General features: G+C 44.8%; 1 protein-coding gene across 3 annotated transcripts; it reads left to right on the top strand.

Moving 5' to 3' along the window:
- Positions 1–1,097: 1,097 nt before the first annotated feature.
- On the top strand, positions 1,098–11,191 carry LOC114812962. Of its 3 annotated transcripts, XM_039912309.1 has the most exons (7): positions 1,098–2,033; positions 3,049–3,150; positions 3,903–4,025; positions 4,582–4,677; positions 4,798–4,890; positions 8,721–8,785; positions 11,083–11,191. In XM_039912309.1, exons 1-6 carry the CDS (start codon positions 1,832–1,834, stop codon positions 8,783–8,785), a joined length of 681 nt encoding a protein of 226 aa, XP_039768243.1. In that variant the 5' UTR covers positions 1,098–1,831; the 3' UTR covers positions 11,083–11,191. The 3 variants fall into 3 exon arrangements, with proteins under 3 accessions (XP_039768243.1, XP_028923919.2, XP_039768244.1); XM_029068086.2 differs by lacking the exon at positions 11,083–11,191 and having other exon boundaries at positions 8,721–8,831; XM_039912310.1 differs by lacking the exons at positions 4,798–4,890; positions 11,083–11,191 and having other exon boundaries at positions 8,721–8,831.
- Positions 11,192–21,974: the final 10,783 nt, after the last annotated feature.

Here is a 21,974-nt window from a genome sequence, read left to right as displayed (position 1 = left end):
ACAAACTGCAGGGTATAAGACACAATACATTTCAATTCGAACTCTGAGCTTATACCACTGAGGCAACATGTTACTTTAGGTCATGATGTAAGCAGAGTGGAATTCAACTTGAATAACTCAAAATCCTGTCATGAATTCCATTCAGCTTAGTTACAATTTCTGATTAATTTAAAAATGGTAACGGACAACTGGCAGCAGTCTGTTCTAGGATGGCAGTTCCCAGCAGGTGGTGGGGCTCTCCTGGTTTGGTTATCTTGTGTGCTGGCTATTATAAGGCAAGAAAAATCATGCTAAAAATCTTAAACAGGCCACATTTCACATTCAAATAGACTATTTTTGGACTGCGGGCCATATGTTGGACCCCCTGATATATTGAGTCACCCAAATATGAAGGGGTTATCTCTGCAACCGAGCATGGCTGTAAAGAATGAAATGTGAGCCGGTAAATACTTTACACCCTGTTGTCTCATGAGGGCTGATTTTTTTTTACCTTGTGACTTTTAGATGTTGTTAGTAGCTTTATCTCCACAGCTCATAGGTTACCCCATTGCCTTTGCTCAGTGGTGCAAAGCACTATGGGAATTCCATCAGATGTTCTACTAGCATGTGCTAATAATGCATATGCTGTCTGAGTGGAGTTTCCAGAATCCAGATGAATTCAGATGATTCTTGATGTCTGTTGAGTTGGAAGAGCTTCTCTCACCAACTCCCAGGTTTTGGGTTGCATTCTTGAGTATGAAACTGGACCTGTCACTAGAGGGGGGTGAGAAATGGAATAAGGTGGATTACCAGGAGTTAGAGAAACATTGTTGCCTAGTGGATAGATCATGGACTGGGAGTTAGAAGACCTGGATTCTAATGCTGGCTCTGCCACTTGTCTACTGTGTGACCTTGGGCAAGTCACTTCACCTCTCTGTGCCTCAGTTCCCTCATCTGTACAAGTTGCATTGAGACTGTGAGCCCCATGTGGAACAGAGACTGTGTCCAACCCAATTTGCTTGTATCTACACCAGAGCTTAGTACGTGCCTGATGTGTAAGTGCTTAACAAATTACATTTTTTTCTGATAAAACCACTAATATCATCAAGATTCCTTTAGCCTTAGTCCTCTTGCCTATCTCTTTGAGCAGCCAGACTTTCTCAGTTGCTTGCCAGAGACTGGTGGATCAATGGTGTTAATTGTTTTATTAAAGTCAATGATCCCAGTGTAGTGGTCCCTTCATTCCTGTGAATCTTTGATGCTACAAAGACACTATTAACTGAGTAATATTGTGGGCTACAGTCACAGACATTTTGATGTTGCTAAGAAACTGAATCGAAAGGATTCTTGTTAGGATCTGGCTGACCATGGAGAGCATTGAAATGTCACATTAATTGCAGAAATCCAATTTCTTCTATTTTCCCGAACTCCAAACTCGAGCTCTACTCCTTCAACTCTCTTCATAAAATGGCCATATAGCATTAGCGGCTTTGTCCTAGCAGAATCATTGCATGCCTGTGGTGGGGATTAATAGCTTCACTCGTAAGGCAAAAGTGAAAATGAACATTTGAGGTAAAGCTGAACATGAAACGTCCTGGAAATGCTTCTCCAGTGGGTGGTCGGACAATCTTTTATTACCTCTACATTTACTACCACTACACTTGCCAATAATAACTCTTTATGAATGAATTGGGAAAATGTGAATTCAGAGATCTGGGATTGATTTATGCTTTGGTTTCTCCTGTTATTTTGCTTGTACCTTGGAAAACTACTTTAATGATCAGTGTTCAAAGGGGAAAATCTAAGGAAGGAATTTGAACCTAGTTTAGAATCTGTGCTGTCACTCTCCTCTATGTTTATTTGCCTCCCAACACCCTGTCCTCTCCTTTCTGATTGTTTTATTCAGCCTTTTTATACCTGGTTTCCTTTTTCTTTCTTCCCTTTAGGCCTCCATCCTTCACTGTGGCCCGCCTTGCATTGTTCCATTGTTGCATTGGCCTTGTCATGCATTGCCATTGTGAGCTTCTGCCTGTTTCTGCCCAGTAAAATGATAAGTTAGTATCAGAAAGCATTTGGGTATTTTCTAGCACTACCAGGGTGGTACTGCACAGATGCTTTGCTAGACATGAAGGGAAAGCTGAGCCTCTTCTGTCCTTCCCAAATTCTCTAATGTAGCTAGTTTTCTTCCCAGATGCACCACTCAGAACCATCAGTTAAATTCTAGCTGTTGGGCACTTTGGAGAGGGAAAATTTCCTATGCCCACTTAAAATATGGACAAGGGTGACTTTCTGCCCCAACCATGGGAGCATAATGGAGTTGGCCATCAGATAGCTGAAATCACCACTCCACAATAGCAGGCCTGCCTGTGCCACCTTATTTCTTCTCACCTCATCTTAAGTCGCCCTGCCTTTGCCCAGGTATCAGTTGTGGTTGGCTCAGGTGCATTTAGGCCTCACTGGTATCCATCAAGATGGATGAACTGTGGTACCATCCCATGCCAATGATCAGAGCCAAAATATTAGAAGACTGCTCTTCTTCTCCTATTGGTTAATAATTGGTTGGAGGTTAATTTATATCTAACTGCATCCTTTTGTCTTTATCATTTGTATCAAAGCTGTGACTCTTACCTAATGAATATTGGCCTTAATGAATACTGAGAAGTCTTATTGGTTAGGGCATGGGCTGGGGATTCAGAATGTCCTAATTCTGGCTGCACCATCTGTCTACTGAGTGACCTTGGGCAAGTGACCTAACTTGTCTGTGACTCAGTTACTTCAACTGTAATATGAGGATTAAGACTGTTAACCCAATGTGGGACATGAACTGCGTCCAGCCTGTGTAACTTGTGTCTGCCCCATTATTTAGTATAGTGCCTGGAACATAGTAAGAACTTAACAATTACCATTTTAATATATACTACTGATTGGGTCCGATGGCCTGCTCCATTAGATGCAGGGTCAGCATCTTTTCTTCCAGTATATGTTCACAAGCACCTAATTCAGTGCTTCACATCTATAGGTGCTCATTAAAAGTGCTTAATGTTAATAGTAACAATGATTTTTTTCTAGAAGGACAATTGTGGAGAGCTCTCACTGTTTTCCAGGAAGGAGCAGTGTGTTTGTCTTCTTTGCTACTTTTAGTCACTGGTTTCCTCTGGATAGAAGAGAAAGGTAGATTCCCTTTGTTTCTGATTATAACAATCACTATTGGTTGCCCATCACATGACAGGGAGAGAATAAGAAAAGCTTTCTCTTGGAGTAGAGAGCCTAAGACTAAGATTTAAGAGGCAAACAGAAAAAGAAAAGTCAAATTTGACTGGGAAAGGAGGGAAATTACATTCTTCACAAATGAAAAGCCTTGTATCCAAGGCCTTGAAGCCAAGCTGAGAAACAGCGTGGCCTACTGCATAGTGCAGGGTCCTGGGTGACAGAAGGACCTGGGTTCCAATCCTGACTCTGCCACTTGTCTGCTGTGTGACCTTGGGCAAGTCACTTCTCTTTTGCATGCCTCAGTTACCTCATCTGTAAAATGAGCATAAAACTTGTGAGCCCCATGTGGGACATGGACTTTGTCCAACCTGGTTAGCTCGTATCTACTTTAGTGGTTAGTACAGTGCTTGACACATAGCAAGTACTTAGCAAATACCAAAAAAGAAATGTATAAAAAAATCCAACACTTTTATTCCAGGGTCCATTTTCCCCTGCTCATTTCTCTTCCAACAGCTTTCCTTACCCTCTTTCTCTGGTCCCACAACACACAAGTTGTAGAGCAGGGGCAGTTAAGTATTTTGGACATCTTTGGGGACAGAGGTAAACTCTTGGCTTTTCCATAAGCTCGGCCCCTCACTTGTGATGGTAGCTAAGTTGGGAGCAGCCTCCCAGGCATACAGTGAGGGATTAAGCTGACTGTTTATTTTCCACAGGTCCCAGTGTATATCTTATCCTGGTCCTTTCCCTTCTTTTCTTGGTCATTCCTGTGACATTCACCATAGCTGCAATACTGGCCATCCACCCTCCAAGAATTAAAAAGATAATGACAAAAAAAGGTAAAAAAATTTCTAAAGTAACTTCACATTCATATGTAGGTGGTTATGGAAACTTAAGTGTGTTCCTTATTTTGGGCCACCTGGGGTTTGGAGGGACACTGGAGGGTCTGGCTGGGAATAGCGTGTTTGGGCCAGGGAAACATTTGCCTTTCTGATGTCTCTGATCAATTAATCAATCAAACATTATATATTGAGCTCTTATTTATATAGACCATGGTACTAAGAGCTTGGAAGAATGCAATACAATAGAGTTGGTAGAACTGATCCCTGCCCTCAAGGAGCTTACAACCTACTAGTGCAGTCAGACATTAAAATAAATGGAAGATAGGGGAAATGGCAGAATATAAAGATATGCACATCATAGTCGTGGATTTAGGATCTTCGGGATGGCAATTTAGGGTAAAGTCATGGGCTCATTGAACAGAGAATCTCCATTTGCAATCAGAGTTGCCTTTCTGATAGGACATTTTGGAATTGTATTATAAAACCTTAACCTGTACCCTATTGATTTTCCAAAAGTAAACACATTTTATTTTGTTTCTTCCCCACCTTATAGTTTACCGAATGATCCTGGATTTCACTGTTCCTGGAGGAGCCTTGGTAATCATACTGTTCTCCATATTCTTCATGGAGATGATCTTTCAGCTTGAAGGTAGGCACTGATGTGACAGGAGTGGGAGCATCCAATGAGTTTTCCCTGAAAATGCAGGTGGGGTCTGTGTTAACAGAGACTTCAGCTGGTGCATTTTTTCTTTCCTTGCCTTATCTCCAGGCCAAGGCTGCTCACAGCCCAAAAATCTGTTTGTCAGCATGGCAGTCCCAGCTGGAATCTTCTTCGTTATTCTACTCTCTCTCTTTGGCTGGTGTAAGTTGAACCTTGTTGAAGTTTCTGTGTTTTCTTCTAATCAATCTAGTGTTTTAGTGGTCTAGCGTTCTCGCCTATGTCACCACTGATCTCTCACCCACATCCTGCCTCTGGCCTGCAACATCCTCTCTTTTCACATCCGACAGAAGGTTACTCTCCCGGTCTTTAAAACCTTATGGAAGACCCATCTCCTCCAAGAGGTCTTCCCTGACAAACCTCTCATTTCCTCTTTTCCCACTCCCCTTTTCTTCACCCTGACTTGCTCTAATTAATTTATTTATATTAATACCTGTCTTCCTCTCTAGACTGTAAGCTCTTCATGGTCAGGGGATGTTTCCGGTATATTGCTGAGTTGTACTCTCCCAAGCACTTGGTACAGTGCTCTGTACACAGTAAGCGCTCAATAAATACGACTGATTGAATGATTCTGGAGGTTACAGAATTTCCAGGTCCCCTCTTTGGGGTTGCACAGCTCAGAAGCCCTGGATCTCACAGAACGTACCATGGAATTTAGTTTAGAGCTGTTTTGGAATTTACCAACCCCATGCAAATCCAGAAGAAACGTATCATTCATTCAACAGTATTTATTGAGTGCTTACTATGTGCAGAGTACTGTACTAATCGCTTGGAATAAACAAGTCGGCAACAGATAGAGACAGTCCCTGCCGTTTGACGGGCTTACAGTATCCTTCTGGTAGAGCAGGGACCAGGAAGGGCCATTTCATTAGTGATTAGGGGAGGGATAATGTGATCACTGCCCTGCGTTAGTTGGTATCACCAGGAAGTTTTCCCTTTGGTCCAACCAACCCCACACCAAAAGTGGTGGGAACTTCTTTGTGGTACCCAAGGGGAGCCAGGTGGAAGCGACAGGTGTTGGAAAGAAAAGAAGCAGTGAATGGGTGATGGGTGAATGTTGGGGCTGCTGCTATCATCCTGTGGCAACTCTATGGTGAGGATTCCTGGTGGCCTTCCCTCCCTGATGCTGCTCCTGTAACAACTCTACTTCATGCCATGGATGGACAGGGGTCTGAGGGAGCGTGTGCTTCTGAGAGTGGGTGTGCATGAGCAGGTGTGGGTATGCTAATGATGTGGGAGGGATTGTCAGCCATGCCTCAGTCTCATCATCAGATGCTCACCAACTCATATCCAGTTGCATTATCTTCAAATCTATATATTCTATGAACATATAGTTGTCCTACAAGTAGACGCATTGATGTGGATGATGATGTTGCTCACGATCAAGTTCACTCAAGCCGACCTATTCCCTGGGCCTCGTTCTCCTCTTTTCCTTCACAGAGATTTTGCTCACCCTCGTCCTCTGCCTGAAATCTCCTCCTCCTTCACACCTGGCAGGCTACTTTCTGAAACCTTCTCTGATTAAGCTTTCATCTCCCCACCCTATTCCTCCCTCCCAGCTGCCACTTAAGCACTTTTATTCATTCATTCATTGAATTGTATTTACTGATCACTAACTGAAGGCAGAACACTGCACTAAGCCCTTGAGAGAGTACAATGTAACAACAGACACATTCTCTGCCCACAGTGAACTTGCAGTCTGTTCATATCCATCCCCATTTGCTCTTACGCAATCAATCAATCAGTCAGTGGAATTTATTGAGTGCTTACTGTATGCAGAGCATCATACTAAGTTCTTGGGAACATATAATACAAAAAAGTTGATTAACATGATCCTTGTCCACACAGATCTTTCAGTTGACAGGAGCGAGGCACTAAAATAAATCACAGGTTGGGGGGAAGCAAAAGAAAATATAGATTTGAATACATCTCCTGTGCTAAACTACTAACTCCTTGAGGCAAGGATCATGTCTACTAACTTTACACTATTGATTGATTGACCAGTAAATATGTTAGTTGAAAAGGTCAGTGTGGGGTCCACAGCTCCAACCACATTGGGTGCATGCAAAGACTGTCAATTACCGTTTTCAGCTCCTGTGCTGTTTTTGCTTTGGCTTCCTTATGTCATTGTGTTCTAGGAGCTTCTGTTCAAAAGGAGCTGCTCCTTCTTGATTGCAGGGAGCCATGTTATTCTGTGGGCAGCAGTTTTCTCTCAAAGATGTTTTCAGCAAACATGTCATATTTTCTGAAGCTTTTCTTCAGTGGGTCCTTAAAATGTGACTCATTGCAGATGATGCCTTGATTACTGCATCAGCCTCCTCACTGACCTCCCTGCCTCCCTTTTCTCCCCATTCCAGCCAATACTTCAGCCTGTGGCCCAGTTCATTTTTCTACAAAATCGATCAGCCCAAGTTTCTCCACTCTAGAGAACCTCCAGTGGTTGACCATCCACCTCCACATCAAACAGAAACTCCTTACCATAGTCTTTAAAACACTCAGTTACCTTGCCCTGTCCTACTGTACCCAGCTGCTTTTGTACTAAAGCCTAGCCCACACACTTCCCTCTCTGCTACCAACATATTCACTGTACCTCCATTTCATTTATCTTTCCACTAACCCTTTGCTCATGTCCTGCCTCTGAATTGGAGCACCCTCCCTCTTCATATCTGACAGTCTTCCCACCTTCAAAACCTATTAAAAGTGCATCGCCTCCAAGAGGCCTCCTGACCTAAGCTCTCATTTCTTCTTCTCCCACTCCCTTCTGTGTTGTGCTCGCAGTTATATTTGCCCTCTTCATTCATCCCTTCCTCAGCCTCACAGCTAATATGTACATATCCTTAATTTGTTTATCTATATTATCTGTCTCTTCCTCTAGACTTCCTCTTTAGGCAGGTAACAATGTCTACCAACTCTGTTATACTGTACTCTCCTGAGTGCTTAGTACAGTGCTCGGCACCCAGTAAGTCCTCAGCATGGCTCAGTGGAAAGAGCACGGGCTTTGGAGTCAGAGTTCATGGGTTCGAATCCCGGCTCGGCCACTAGTCAGCTGTGTGACTTTGGGTAAGTCACTTAACTTCTCTGTGCCTCAGTTACCTCATCTGTAAAATGGGGATTAAGACTGTGAGCCCCACGTGGGACAACCTGATTCCCGAGTCTACCCCAGCGCTTAGAACAGTGCTCGGCACATAGTAAGCGCTTAACAAATACCAACATTATTAAAGACGATTAACTGATTGATTGAAGGGGCAGGAATTGCCAGTCCTGGCTTGGTCATATCAACAATGCTTGCACACTGTCACGCTCGGTATCGCCAATCACTTGATCTGTGGTATTCATTGAGCATTACCTTGTGCAAAATTATGTACTAGGATTTTAGGAGTATAATGCAGTTGGTAGACATGAACATCACTGGTCAGTTAACTAACTCTCTTGGGCCAGGTGTGTATGCATGCAGATTTGATGCATGCAGATTTGTATGCATGTGTGTATGGGCCCGTATTTCTCTGCGACTCTCTCTGTCTCTCCGTTTCTCTCTCTCTGTCTCAATCTATCTCTTAGGAGGTCTTTTCTTTGAATTTCTCTATCTTCTTATCCTGTCTTTTCCCCCTCATACAGCTTTCATATTTGAATGGTGTTCCCATCCTATGGAAGCCCTGCCCCCATCCAACTTAGAGCTCTAAGAAATCTGGCAATTTTAAACAGAGACAATTCACTGTTCCCCCTCTCTTCCCACCTTCCTCCATGTAATTCTTTGATGGCTCTAACAGGCTCTAACACAAGCCTAATCACCGCTCTCTGGGAAGGGAAGAATTGGACTCCTTAATCCCCATTTCCTGTGCTCTGGGAAACTGCAAGGACTCCCTTCCCCAGCAGGCCACAGTTTCCAGTTTCCTCATAGGGACAGACCAACATTCTATATGAAATGTTTTCTGAAACCCAAGCAGACACTAACTCACCACTGTCCTGTTTTACAGATCACCTCAAGAAAGAAAACAGGAAGGGAGCTGGAAGCCCTTACCCAGAAATAGGGGAAAATTAAGTATGACCCATTCTTAAAGTTTTCTGATATTTGTTTTCCAGAAAAACCAGAGCCCGGTTTCAGGATATATGACAGAATTTTGTGTATTAAATTATGAAGCAGCGTGGTTCAGTGGAAAGAGAATGGGCTTGGGAGTCAGAGGTCATGGGTTCGAATCCCTACTCTGCCATTTGTCAGCTGTGTGACTGTGAGCAAGTCACTTAACTTCTCTGTGCCTCAGTTACCTCATCTGTAAAATGGGGATTAAGACTGTGAGCCTCACGTGGGACAACCTGATTACCCTGCATCTACCCCAGTGCTTAGAACAGTGCATAGTTAAGTGCTTAACAAATTCCAACATTATTATTATTATTATTATTCAATGTGTGCCTTGATGTACCCAATATTCACCAGGTAGACCTTTTCACCATCCCAGTTCCATGAATTTGGCTTTGCTAGAACTCCTGGACGAGTAGGGCAGTACCGGCAGGTGTTTCTGTGGCAATGTTGGGATTTCAGTTGATGACAGAATACATTCAAACTGGGATTCACATTTATCTTGCAACCAGAGCAACAGAGTCTGAGAAGTGGAAACTCTAGTCCGGATAAGCAGTGTGAATAGAGTGGATAGAACACGGGCCTAGGAGTCAGAAGAACCTGGATTTTAATCCCAACTCCTTCACTTGTCTACTATGTGACCTTGGGCAAGTCACTTCTCTGTGGCTCAGTTATCTCATCTGCAAAATGGGTATTAAGACTGTGAGCTCCATATGGGGCAAGGACAGTGTCCAACCTGATTAGCTTGTGTCTACCCCTGCACTTAGTACTGTGTTTGCCATTCTTCCTCACTACCTTCTTTTCCCAAACTCTGATTCCTGATTTTCCAATTCTGAGGAATCCTGGCCAGCAGATTCTTCAGATGGCGTACGCCCAACCCTGAGTTAGACCAGTAGTCCACCTAGCCAAGATATCTGTATCCCACAGTAGCAACAGGTTGTTTGGAGGAACTATGTGATAGTCATCCTCCAATGGTTGGCATCCCTAACTTACCACTCAACATTACTTTAGTAAGCCATTCTGGGTCACTCATCCCTGAATTGATTAAAACTCTTGAATTTTCTGATATTTCTCAACCTGCACAACTTCCTGAGGTATCGAATTCCATAAGTTCACTCTGTTTAAAGAAGTATTTTATTTGTTTTTGCCATCCTACCCTCAATATTTAGTGGCCATTCCCTCGCTCTTATGCTAAGGGATTTGGTGAATAATAATTCCAGCCTTATTAGCTCCATACTCTTTAAGGAGCCACTACCGTTCCTGGGTGATTGTCTGAATCCTCTCCAGGCAGGCATATCTTTTCAGAAGGAAAGCACAAAATATTTGTAGATGTGAATCTACAGGAGGCAAACCTAACCTTTGTTTAACACTCGTGAATATCTATCTGTTGATGATGATGTTACTGATGATGGTGATGGAGATAGCTCTCGATGATCTAACTGATGCTGTGATGGTGGAGACAGATGATTATGGTGAGGATGATGATGAAGATAAAGATTGCCCTGGGATTGTTACTCCAGTCATGAATCTTTCAGAGCCCACCACAAGAACCCCAAAAAGCATTCCTTGAATTTCAGATTGAATTTCAGCCCTTTCACCTGCTGGCAGCATCACTCTGTGACTTTACTCCACAGTTGCCCTGAGTCTTCTGAGACCCATCTTGAAAGCACACAGGCAGAATAATGACCGAGCAGGCAATACAGATTGCTGTGCTCCTGGCTCCCAGAGTGGAATTTGAGAAATAATTTGTCAAAGCAGGCAATGATGATGTAATTCAAGTACCAGCAGTGTAACTTCAGTTATAATTGTGAAAGAGCCATGATTTGTGTAATAAACAGTTGAACTCTCCTCTCCAAGGGGGATGTCTTTGGTTAAAGGTCAGTTACACAGTCTAGTGTGTTTTAGAAAGAATAGCTCTTCGTGAGCTACCAACTCTATTGTAATGTACTTTCCCACAGTAAAGTGTCCAATGAATACTACTGATTTATTGATTGGTGACAATCTCCCACAGAAAGTCTCGTGAGGAGCACTTAGAAACTTAAGAGAGTGTAATTCTCTGCTAGAGTTCTATTTTGTCAATCAGTTCAAGCTAACAGCTGAGGTACAGCTGCACCAATGGAAAGGAGCCATGCAGGAGCACAATAAGTGGTTTCTGACTCCTGCTCTTCTCCTGTCCTGCCAAACTTAAGCCCTGTGCTTATTTTTCCTGGGAGAGGAGAGGTCACTGAACTGATGGAAATGACCCCCCTTTTTTTTTATAGGTCAATCTCCTCCCAGAATGGCTGGAGGGAGGTTATGAGAAGAAGAACAGAAGAAATCATCCCGATCTTCTCCTCTTTCATTCAATCATATTTATTGAGTGCTTACTGTGTGCAGAGCACTGTACTAAGTGCTTGGGAGAGTACAGTACAAAAATTAACAGACACATTCACTGCCCACAGTGATCTTACTGTCTAGAGGATGAGTTTACAGTCCTCTCCCCACCCCACCCCACCCATTTCCTCACCCTCCTCCCACCCAACCCTACCACAATCCATTCAAAGGAAGGAGCACTGCTCTGGGAATCAGGACACCTAAGTTCTAGTCCTGGTTCTGCCTGAAGCAGGGAAGCAGTGTGGTCTAGTAGATAGAACCCGGGCCTGGGAGTCAGAAGACCTGGGTTCTAATCCTGGCTCTGCCACTTGTCTGCTGTGTGACCTTGGGCAAGTCACTTCCCTTCTCTGTGGCTCTGTAAAATGGGGATTAAGACAGTGAGTCCCTTGTGGGACATGGACTGAGTCCAAATTGATTAGCTTGTCTACCAAGTGCTTAGAATAGTGCTTGACTCATAATAAGCTCTGAACAAATACCATTAACAAAAAAATCTGGCTAATGTGGGTGAAGTCGTAATGTGCTGAATACTTGCCTGTCGAATGGTTCATCACTCTCCGTGCCCCAGCAGGAACGTGACTGGAAGAGACAAGGTACGGTGAGTGGAACTGCATAAGCCACTAGCACTAGAGACAACTCTTCCGTGCAGGTTCTTGGTCCTGAAGTCTCAGACAGAGGCTCATCTGCTCTTCTAATAGGAAACTTCATCAAAGCATAACCCAGGTTAGTGCAGGGTAGTATATCCTATTTACTATTTACCTTTATCAGGGAAGGAAAGAAAAGGAAGGGAGGAAATCAATGGTTAGGGAGCTGAGATGTCTCATACATAGGTCAGCCATTTCCTTTGTTTCTGCTGCCTCCCCTTTCTCTCTGCCTTTAACTGAGGTATGGTCTCTACAGTTTGGATTTGACATTTCTAGACCACAAGCTCGTGTGGCAAAGGAAAGCGTCTACCATCTCTGTTGTACTGTACAAGCTCTTAATAATAATAACGTTGGTATTTGTTAAGCGCTTACTATGTGCAGAGCACTGTTCTAAGCGCTGAGGTAGACACAGGGGAATCAGGTTGTCCCACGTGGGGCTCACAGTCTTAATCCCATTTTACAGATGAGGTAACTGAGGCACAGAGAAGTTAAGTGACTTCCCCACAGTCACAGAGCTGACAAGTGGCCGAGCCGGGATTCGAACCCATGACCTCTGACTCCAAAGCCCAGGCTCTTTCCACTGAGCCACGATGCTTCTCACTTAGTACGATGCTCTGCACACAGTAAATGCTCAATTGATACTGCTGACTGATCAGTTGGCATCTGTGGCTTTGAACCCAGAGTTCCTGCTTCAGGAAATTGTGGGCCTTGCTTAAAGAAAGCAAGGAAAAGCTTAAAAATGTCTAATGCACAGGAGCAGGTGACCATCCAGGGAAGAAAGTTCATTCATTAAATCCATTCGCCTTTGCTGCTGGTGAGGAATTCTATTTTGTGATTTTGGTAGTGCTATTTTTGGTTTATAAATAGTGATAGTAATAATGGTATACGTTAAGCGATTATATATGCCAAGCACTGTTGTAAGGGCTGGGGTAGATACAAGGTAACAGAAAAGTTAAGTGACTTGCCCAAAGTCACATATCTGATGAGTTACAGAGCCAGGATTAGAACCCACCTCCTCTGACTCCCAAGCCCGTACTCTTTCCACAAGCCACGCTGCTTCTCTGACAAGTTAATGGAAAGCCAGGGAGTCAGGGTTTCTGTCATTTAGATAAGCTTCAGTTACTTTATAAGGACTACTGCATATTTCCCTTTGATGAAGACAGGAAGCCACAACCTGTATTTTAAATCAATATTACTGAATGGGTCATCCAAATACCTTTTACCTTAAAAGGATTTATTGCGAGCTTTTGCGGAGGAGCAGCTTGGCTTAGTGGAAAGACTGTGAGCCCCTAGTGGGACAGTTAACTTTTATCTACCCCGCCCAGCACTCAGAACAGCATTTGACTAAACAAATACCTTAAAAAAAAGGCAGGAGACTTGGGTTTTAATACCAGTTCTACCCTTGCCTTCTCTGTGCTTCAGTTTTCTCATCGGTAAAATGGGTATGAACTACCTGTTCTTGCTACCCCTTTGATTGTGATCCCCAAGTGAGTCAGGGACTCTATCCAACCTGATTATCTTGTATCTACCGCAGAGCAAAGTAGAGTGTTTGAGATATAACAGGGGCTTAATAAATACCACAATCGCAGTTATTGTTACCTAGTGAAAGTGAAAGGGGATGATCAGCTGTTCTCTTTGTCCATGGGGTCAGAATAAGAGTAAAAAGGCTTAAATTGCAGCCAGACAGGTTGAGACTAGACATTAGGAAGAACTTTCTGCTGTGATGGTAAGCAGGCACCAGAACAGTCTCCCAAGAGAAACTCCTGTTGGACTCTTATTCAACTCTGCAGTTACTTTAGTTGCGTATTCTTACTACTGTGGTTATTATGGTATTTGTTAACATGTGCTAAGCACTGTTCTAATCTCTAGGGTAGATACAAGATAATCAGTCTGGACACAGTTCCTGTCCCACATGGGGCTCACAGTCTAAATAGAAGGGAGTAGGATTTAATCTCCATTTTACAGATGAGGAAACTGGGGCCCAGATTAATTGAGGAAGCAGCGTGGCTCAGTGGAAAGAGCCTGGGCTTCAGAGTCAGAGGTCATGGGTTCGACTCCCGGCTCTGTCACTTGTCATCTGTGTGACTGTGGTCAAGTCACTTAACTTCTCTGTGCCTCAGTTACCTCATCTGTGAAATGGGGATTAACTGTGAGCCTCACGTGGGACAACCTGATTACCCTGTATCTCCCCCAGCGCTTAGAACAGTGCTCTGCCCATAGTAAGTGCTTAACAAATACCAACATTATTATTATTACTAAATAATAACGATGGTAATTGTTAAGTGCTTACTATGTGCCAAGCACTGTTCTAAGCGCTGGGGGAGATACAGGGTAATCAGGTTGTCCCACGTGAGGCTCACAGTTAATCCCCATTTCACAGATGAGGTAACTGAGGCATTATTATTATTATTACTAAATAATAACGATGGTAATTGTTAAGTGCTTACTATGTGCCAAGCACTGTTCTTGACTTACCGAAGGTCCCACAGAGGACAAGTGGTGGAGCTGGGATCAGAACCCATTCTTCTTACTCCCAGGCCCGTGCTCTTTCCATTAAGCCATGCTACTTCAGTATGGCCTAGCGGATTGGACAAGATGACCTCTTGGGACTCTGCCCTACTCTGCAATTTTCTAAAAATATGGATTCTGAACTTAGAGAAACCTCTGTTCATAGTTAGGTTTTCCCCTGGGAGATGGTAGAAAGGATTTCTTCTAGCTTCCCCGCCTGGAACCAGTTGTCGTAACCCCAATGCCAGGGGGAAGAGGAGGCAGGGAGGGAGGGAGTGTGGGAGTTTTGGTGTGGTCAACTGCAGCTGCAAGCCTGGGGGGCAGGGGAAGGGGAGAGGGAGGGGAACGGGGCAGCGCTGGGAGGAGGTGGCAGCTGCAAGTCAAGTTAAGGAAGCTTGAGGGAGTAAAGACAGGAGAGTGGCTAATGGAGGTCCTGAAGTTTGATAGGATAGTCATTTTTTAAAAGTGCTAAAATGAAAACGGATTTTTATCACGATGAATTATATGAACAAACCCTTCTAGGTGCATAAATACGGCAGAATGATAGAGACAGCAAGTATCAGTGGGCAGCAAAGCTGGAACTACAGCACCGAACCTAGCATTGTAATGAAAAGAGCACAACAAGTTTCCTTGCTTTGTTAATAAAGCAGATTTATCCTGTGTGGTCTAGACCAGGGTCTACTAAATTGCTGTAGTCCCTGTGGCCGTTCAACGCCCATTTTTGGACGATGAGACAAGCACTGTTTGTTGTTAGAAGGATCACTGGAGTCAAGTGCCCCTTTTCCGAAAGTGCTTTTGCCAGCCTACATTGTTCCCAGGATACACTCTATCTTCCCTGAATTTCCTCCCTCACCCCGGCATTCCAGCTGTTACGATTGCCACGGGAACATTGTCCGCGACCCAACCCCGAGCGATTGACCGCCCTGACCACACCGTCCCTGCCGTCTGTCTTCATTGGAGCATCTTCTCTTCTGGGGTAAAGTGAGCCTCCTCTAGCTCCCTGATATTCTTCTAGAATATTCACCCGCCGCCCGTCCCTCCCCTCCCCTTCCATCCCCCAGCTCTGTCCCCCTCTTACATTCTCCCGTTTTGCAAAGAGCAAATGATGAAGCAGGATAGTGCAAGGGAGGAGGGGGAGAAAGTTCCCTTTAAAGCTGCTGACATCCTGCGGTCACTTTGGAAAATAACAGTACTGGTACGTCTGCTGCTCATGCTAATTTGTCCTCATTTTCCTTACCCCCACAAACCCTCGTCTATTTCTAGAACCTTTACGAGGACACGAAATCCTGGTTTCTAATGCGTAGTCCCCTCTAAATCTTCTATTCTCTGCCATTATACTATAATGATTTCCCCATGGAGTGGGGAAGCACGGAGGCCGACATGGAGGCATTGCAGATATGCACGGGTAGAGGATAGGTTAGGGTTGGGGACCGGGGCTCGGAGCATGGCTCAGCTAAACTGGAGCGTGGGGAGTGGTGACTAGAACGAGGGCATGGAAAATCAATTGGAATTCAGACAGTGCAGAGCCGTGGGCCTAGGGATCAATTGCAAGTTGTTCTGGGATCAATATAATAATGTTGGTATTTGTTAAGCGCTTACTATGTGCAGAGCACTGTTCTAAGTGCTGGAGTAGATACAGGGCAATCAGATTGTCCCACGTGAGGCTCACAGTTAATCCCCATTTTACAGATGCGGTCACTGAGGCACAGAGAAGTTAAGTGACTTGCCCACAGTCACACAGCTGCCAAGCGGCAGAGCCGGGATTCGAACCCATGACCTCTGACTCCCAAGCCCGGGCTCTTTCCACTGAGCCACGCTATTGCAATCCACAGGCTCCTATAAAGTCTCCTCTCAGTGGGAGGGAAGGAGGGGGGATGTCTACGAGTGCAACCAAAGGAGAAGCGGTCCAACCTAGCGGATAGAGCATGGGCCTGGGAGTCAGAAGGACCTGGGTTCTAATCCTGGCTCCACTCTTGTCTGCTGCGTGACCCTGGGCAAGTCACTTAACTTCTCTGGGCCTCGGTTTCCTCATCTGTAAAATGGGGATTAAGACTGAGAGCCCCATGAGGGACATGGACTGTGTCCAAGCTGATTAGCTTGTATGTACATTCCAAGCGCTTAGTACAGTGCTCTGTACATAGTAAGCGCTCAATAAATACTATTGAATGAATGAATAAATGAATCTACTCCAGTGCTTAGAACGGTGCCTGGCACATAGCAAGGGCTTAACAAATACCATAAAAAAAGAGAGCTAATAGAGCCAGCATTGCCCTCTGCTGCCTGCCCTAACCTTCCAGTTGCTTGTCTGCCCCAACTAGCAGAGACATGAGTCTTGCAGAGGTAAATGAGGTTCATGAGAAGCAGTGTGGCTTAATGGAAAGAGCACGGGCTTGGGAGTCAGAGGTCGTGGTTCTAATCCTGATTCTTGGAACAGTGCTTGGCACACAGTAAGTGCCTAGCCAAAGTACAATCGGGAGTACTGACTCAACGTGGCTCCGTGGAAAGAGGACAGGCTGGAGACTCAGAGGTCATGGGTTCAAATCCCGGCTCTGCTGCTTGTCAGCTGTGTGACCTTGGGCAAGTCACTTCACTTCTCTGTGCCTCAGTTACCTCATCTGTAAAATGGGGATGAAGACTGTGAGCCCCACGTGGGACAACCTGATGACCTTGTATCTACCCCAGCGCTTAGAACAGTGCTTGGCACATAATAAGTGCTTAACAAATACCAACATTATTATTATTATTATTGTTGAATGACAGTGATGAAGGTCAGCATAGGAGGGGTTTCCAACTCCAGGCCAGGGGAAAGGATGGTCAGGGCCTCAGGCTCTGCCACTTGTCTGCTGTGTGACCTTGGGCAAGTCGCTTCACTTCTCTGCGCCTCGGTTACCTCATCTGTAAAATGGGGATTAAGACTATGAGTTTCATGTAGGACAGGGACTGCGTCCAACCTGATTACCTTGTATCTACTCCAGTGCTTAGAATAGTGCTTGTCACACAGCAAGTGCTTAAAAATATTATTATTGTTCTCATTATCCTTATCTTGCCCTTCAGTGGGGTTGTGCAGCCCAGTGTCTCAGAGAAGGCAGAAGGGTGGTGACAGAGAGATGCAAGCTTCAGAGAGGAGGGTAGGAGGAGAGGTGTGGGAATTAGCCATTTCCTAATTACCCTAAAGGAGTCCCTTCTGGCCCTGGGCTCGGAGAGGCATTTCTGAGCCCAAAGCTTTAGAAGCGAACCATTGGTTGCCACAGGGACAAAGTCAAGTTTGTTTCAGAAATGGATGAGACAGAGCCTGCTTCATCGCTGCACATTCCCCCATACTGATTCACTCCGTGCCCACTCTGCAGCCTTGGAAGCGCATAGCTCCTTGTGGGCAGGAAACATTTCTTCCCACTCTGTTGTAGTGTCCTCCCCCAAGTAATCAGTACAGTGCTCTGCACTCTGTAAGTGCTCAACAAATATCCTTGATTATTAATTGATTGATTCTGCCATTACCAGTGCTTCCGGTTAAAGTCCTGCCTCAGTTTTCCTCAGAGAGCAAGGCATCATTACACCACACGATGGTGCCCCACCATAAAACAAAAGACTTCTCCGCTTCCTATCGACAGGACTGGAAATGAGGTTAGAGCAAACCTTCGGCGGATCCAAATGGATTTGCGTGTGTATGGTGTGCCGAGAGTATTATAAGCATGGCTGCCCAGAGGTTGCCCCAACACTAGCCTTTTAGGGGAACAAGCACCATACTGCTCTGAGTTTCATTTCCTTATCCGTGTTCCCACAGTGAAGAATTTCCCCAACCACGGTCTCATTTTATATTGGGTTGGAGTCCTTTGGGTTCATCCTGAATTGTCTAGTGAATTCATTCACTATTTGCTATCATTCCCATTCTTTTCTCCAGAGGGTCAGTTTGCAGATTTTGGCTTTCACTCCATCCTTATCATTCCCCAATTCTGCGATCCTGGGAACTAGATTGGGTCAGAGAATCAGCTTGTCCACAGAATATGATCCTTCCCCGTCTAGCTCCTCTGCCTCCCGCCATATCCGGGTCAGTCTCTCTTGCTCCCCATACTTCCCTATGGATAGTCTCTTCAGCACGATTCTTGCCTATCCCTAGCAACAGCTATTCTTAGCTCTCTGTGCAGCAGCTAGGGAGATCCCCGGGTCTCCCTAGCAACAGGGCTGAACCTGAACCGTTGCTAGGGAAACCCGGGGATTTCCATAGTTACCGACACCGCATGGAGCATCTCTGGCCCCAGAGCCCGATATAGCTGGTGTCAGCAGATCGTTTTGGAGCTATATCAGCCCTTTATTCTGCTGAGCTACGGGATAGGTGATGGAGGTGTTTTCCACTCTTAAGAATTAGACCTTTTGAGAGGGCTAAGGGGAGCAAAACACCGGATACCTGATCCTTCTGGAACGCAGCATCTCTGGGAATAGCAGAGAACCACCTCACCTGGAGAGGCGGGGGTGGAGTAGCACAGGGTGGATACCAAAAGGTCTTTGAGGTGCAGGGATCCATCAGTCATATTTAACGAGTGCTTAGTGTGCGCAGAGCAACTGTACTAAGCACTTTGGAGAGAACAGTCTAACAGATTGGTAGACGTTTCCTATTCACAATGAGTTTAGCGTCTAGAGGAACGAGCTATGAAAGGATTGTGAACAGTAGGCTAGTCTGCTCCAAGTACTCCAATCATCCAACACGAAATAAAAACCTGGAGAAATTCCTTAAGGGGAAACAACGACAACTGTGGTATTTATTAAACACTTACTGTGTGTCAAGAACTGTTCTGAGAGCTGGGATAGATACATGTTCATCAGGTCAGACACAGTCCCTGTCTTAGGTGGGGCTCAAAGTCTAAGTAGAAGGGAAAATGGGTATTTCATCCCCATTTTACACATGAGGAAACTGAGGCCTGGGGAAGTGATGTGACCTGCTCAGGGTCACACAGAAGGTCAGTGGCAGAACCAGGATTAGAATCCATGTCCTCTGACTCTCAGGCTCATCCTCTTTCCACCACGCCATGCTGCTTCATCGTGCTAGAAAGCGGGGTGTCTATGACTTGGAAGAAACTCTGCTTTGTTTAAGTCTAGCGCCATTATTTTTTTCTCCTTCCTCTGTCCCTCTCCCCAGCACTCTTCCAATCCGTCGTTTTGGTAATCAGCTAAGCATCTTTCCTTATATGGCTCCATGCTCTCTGATGGGTTCACTGAGTTGATGCTAAAACAGGCTCCTGCCCAGGGACATTGGCAATGGGAGCGTTTTCAAAATTAAGCAGTAAAGACAACACAGCTGTTCCGAAAAACGATGCTCAGCAAGCGGAACAGTCCCCAGCCATGGTTACACCCAGGCTCACCCCTCTCTGCAGGGATCTAGGTGGATTATTCCACCCATCCTCTGAAGACAAAAGGGTATTTGGGAGCAGGGGGACCCAGGGAAGACTTGAAATTCTGATCTGATTTTGATTTCTGATTTTAAAACCTCAGAACTGTACCGTTGCCTCCTCCAAGGTTGTTTCTGGGAGATCACCAAATTGTGCACATTCAGTGCAGGAAACTATGAGCTCTGTCCTAGGCCTGCAGGAAGAAACTGGCTTCGGTGAAAACCAGGAGGGTGGCAAATCGGTTGGGAGGGATGGCAAGGAGACTGCAGTGGCTCAGCTTCACAACACTGTCCGGGACAGAGTTTTCCCCTAGAGGACTGTCAAACCCTGCAGTTGCTGAACTCTGACAGCTGCTGCTGCTGCAGTTGCTGCTTTTCCAGGCCCACAGAAAGCATTCTCCCACCCCTATCTCCAGACTCCTGATCTAAATCATTTTTAAACTAGCAGCAATTGGCCTCCAGTTAACTTAATTTCCAAGAATTGGTTTATTCCTTCCCAATCGTGCACTGTATTTCAGAGGCAGAGATGTTAATTTATTTGATTCGTTATTTTTAAATTCCAGCTGGTGATTCATGTGGGGTGTGTGTGTGAGTGTCTGTTAAGAGGGGCAGAGCTGGAGCTGGAGAGAGAGACGGAGGGGAGAGGAGGTAGTAAGGAAGAGGAAGAGAGGGATCAGAGCCTGAGAGAGAGATGAACACAAAGACACAGTCAGAGAGAGACACACAGAGGGGATAGGAGGCAAATTATAGAGCAGGAGAAAGAAGGAGAGATAGAAGACTCAGATTCTGGAATGGGCCTTCTCATTTTCTCCATTGCTTATTCCAGTTTTCTGACTAAGGGGGAAATCATAGGTTGTCTCAGGTTTGACTGTGAATTCTAGATTTCACAAAAGAACCTTCTCATTTTGGGGTTCAGTCCTTCCAGAACAAAGAGGGGACTGAGTTAGACTGACATTGGAAAAAACATAATACATGTGCATTTAACAAGGTTATCCCTCGCTTGAAGAACTGGAATACTAGGATGTATTTACTTTTAAGAAGAAAAGTAAAAAGTCAAGAGGTCCTTAATAATAATAATAGCACTTGTTAAGTGCTTATCATGTGCCAAGCAAAGTTCTAAGTACTGGAAAAGATACAATTTAAGCAGATTGGACCCAGACCCTATCCCACATAGGGCTTTCACTCTTAATTCCCATTTTACAGATGAGGTAACCAAGGCAAAGAGAAGTTAAGTGACAAAGCATTTGGGAGAGTACAATACAGCAATAAACAGAGACAATCCCTCCCAAAAGTGGGGATTAGAATATAGGTTTTTCTGACTCCCAGACCTGTACTCTATCCACTAAGTCATGCTGCTTCTTCCACACCCTCAAATTTAAAGGCTTTAGAATGTTTTTTTCCTACGACTCCTAGGCCATTATTGGTAGTAATTTCACAGGTCACAGGTCTAAATTTCAGGATTGACTGGACCCAGAAGGGTTGGCAGTTCTCTTCCTGAGCTCCCACCTCCTCTCTCACTGGCACCTGGCACCACTTAACAGCACATCATTCTGGTCTTCAGGTTGAAGGTGAAGGAGTAGGGGTAGTGCATGGTAAGCCAGTTCCCTTTACTGTATCCAGTTTTAGATAAATGTTTCTTGAGAAAAGAGACCAACTGGTGGCTTGAGGCTGTTCATAATAATTAATAATAATAATAATAATAACGACAATGGTATTTGTTAAGTGCTTACTATGTGCCTGGCACTGTACTAAGCACTGGGGTGGATACAAGCAAATCTGTTTGGACACAGTCCCTGTACCACATGGGGTTCACAGTCTCAATCCCCATTTTGCAGATGAGGGAACTGAGACCCAGAGAAGTGAAATGACTTGCCCAAGGACACACAGCAGACAAGTGGCAGGGTCAGGATTAGAACTCATGACTTTCTGACTCCCAGGCCCATGCTCTATCCACTAGACTATGCTACTTCTCAAATCTTCCAGGCAGTTCTGGTAACTTTTCATAAATACGTGGAGTTGTTCCCCAATTCCGGATGTGCTAGAACAAAGACTCAGGGAATCAAAGATGGAGGTTTCCAGAACCAGCGTCTCCCAAATCTCTTGAAGGTGGGAATGAACCCAAGCATAGTCAGTGAGATCTTTGATTTTGGTGCCCAGAATCAATGTGCTCCAAGGTTAGGAAGCATTAAGAGACAAAGCATTATCTCCATACCTGTAAACACCCACCCAGCGTGGCCTTCTAATCACTCAG

This window comes from Ornithorhynchus anatinus, chromosome 6 (assembly GCF_004115215.2).
Source record: "Ornithorhynchus anatinus isolate Pmale09 chromosome 6, mOrnAna1.pri.v4, whole genome shotgun sequence".
In the NCBI taxonomy this organism is placed as follows: domain Eukaryota; kingdom Metazoa; phylum Chordata; class Mammalia; order Monotremata; family Ornithorhynchidae; genus Ornithorhynchus; species Ornithorhynchus anatinus.
This window is presented reverse-complemented; position numbering and strand designations above follow the sequence as displayed.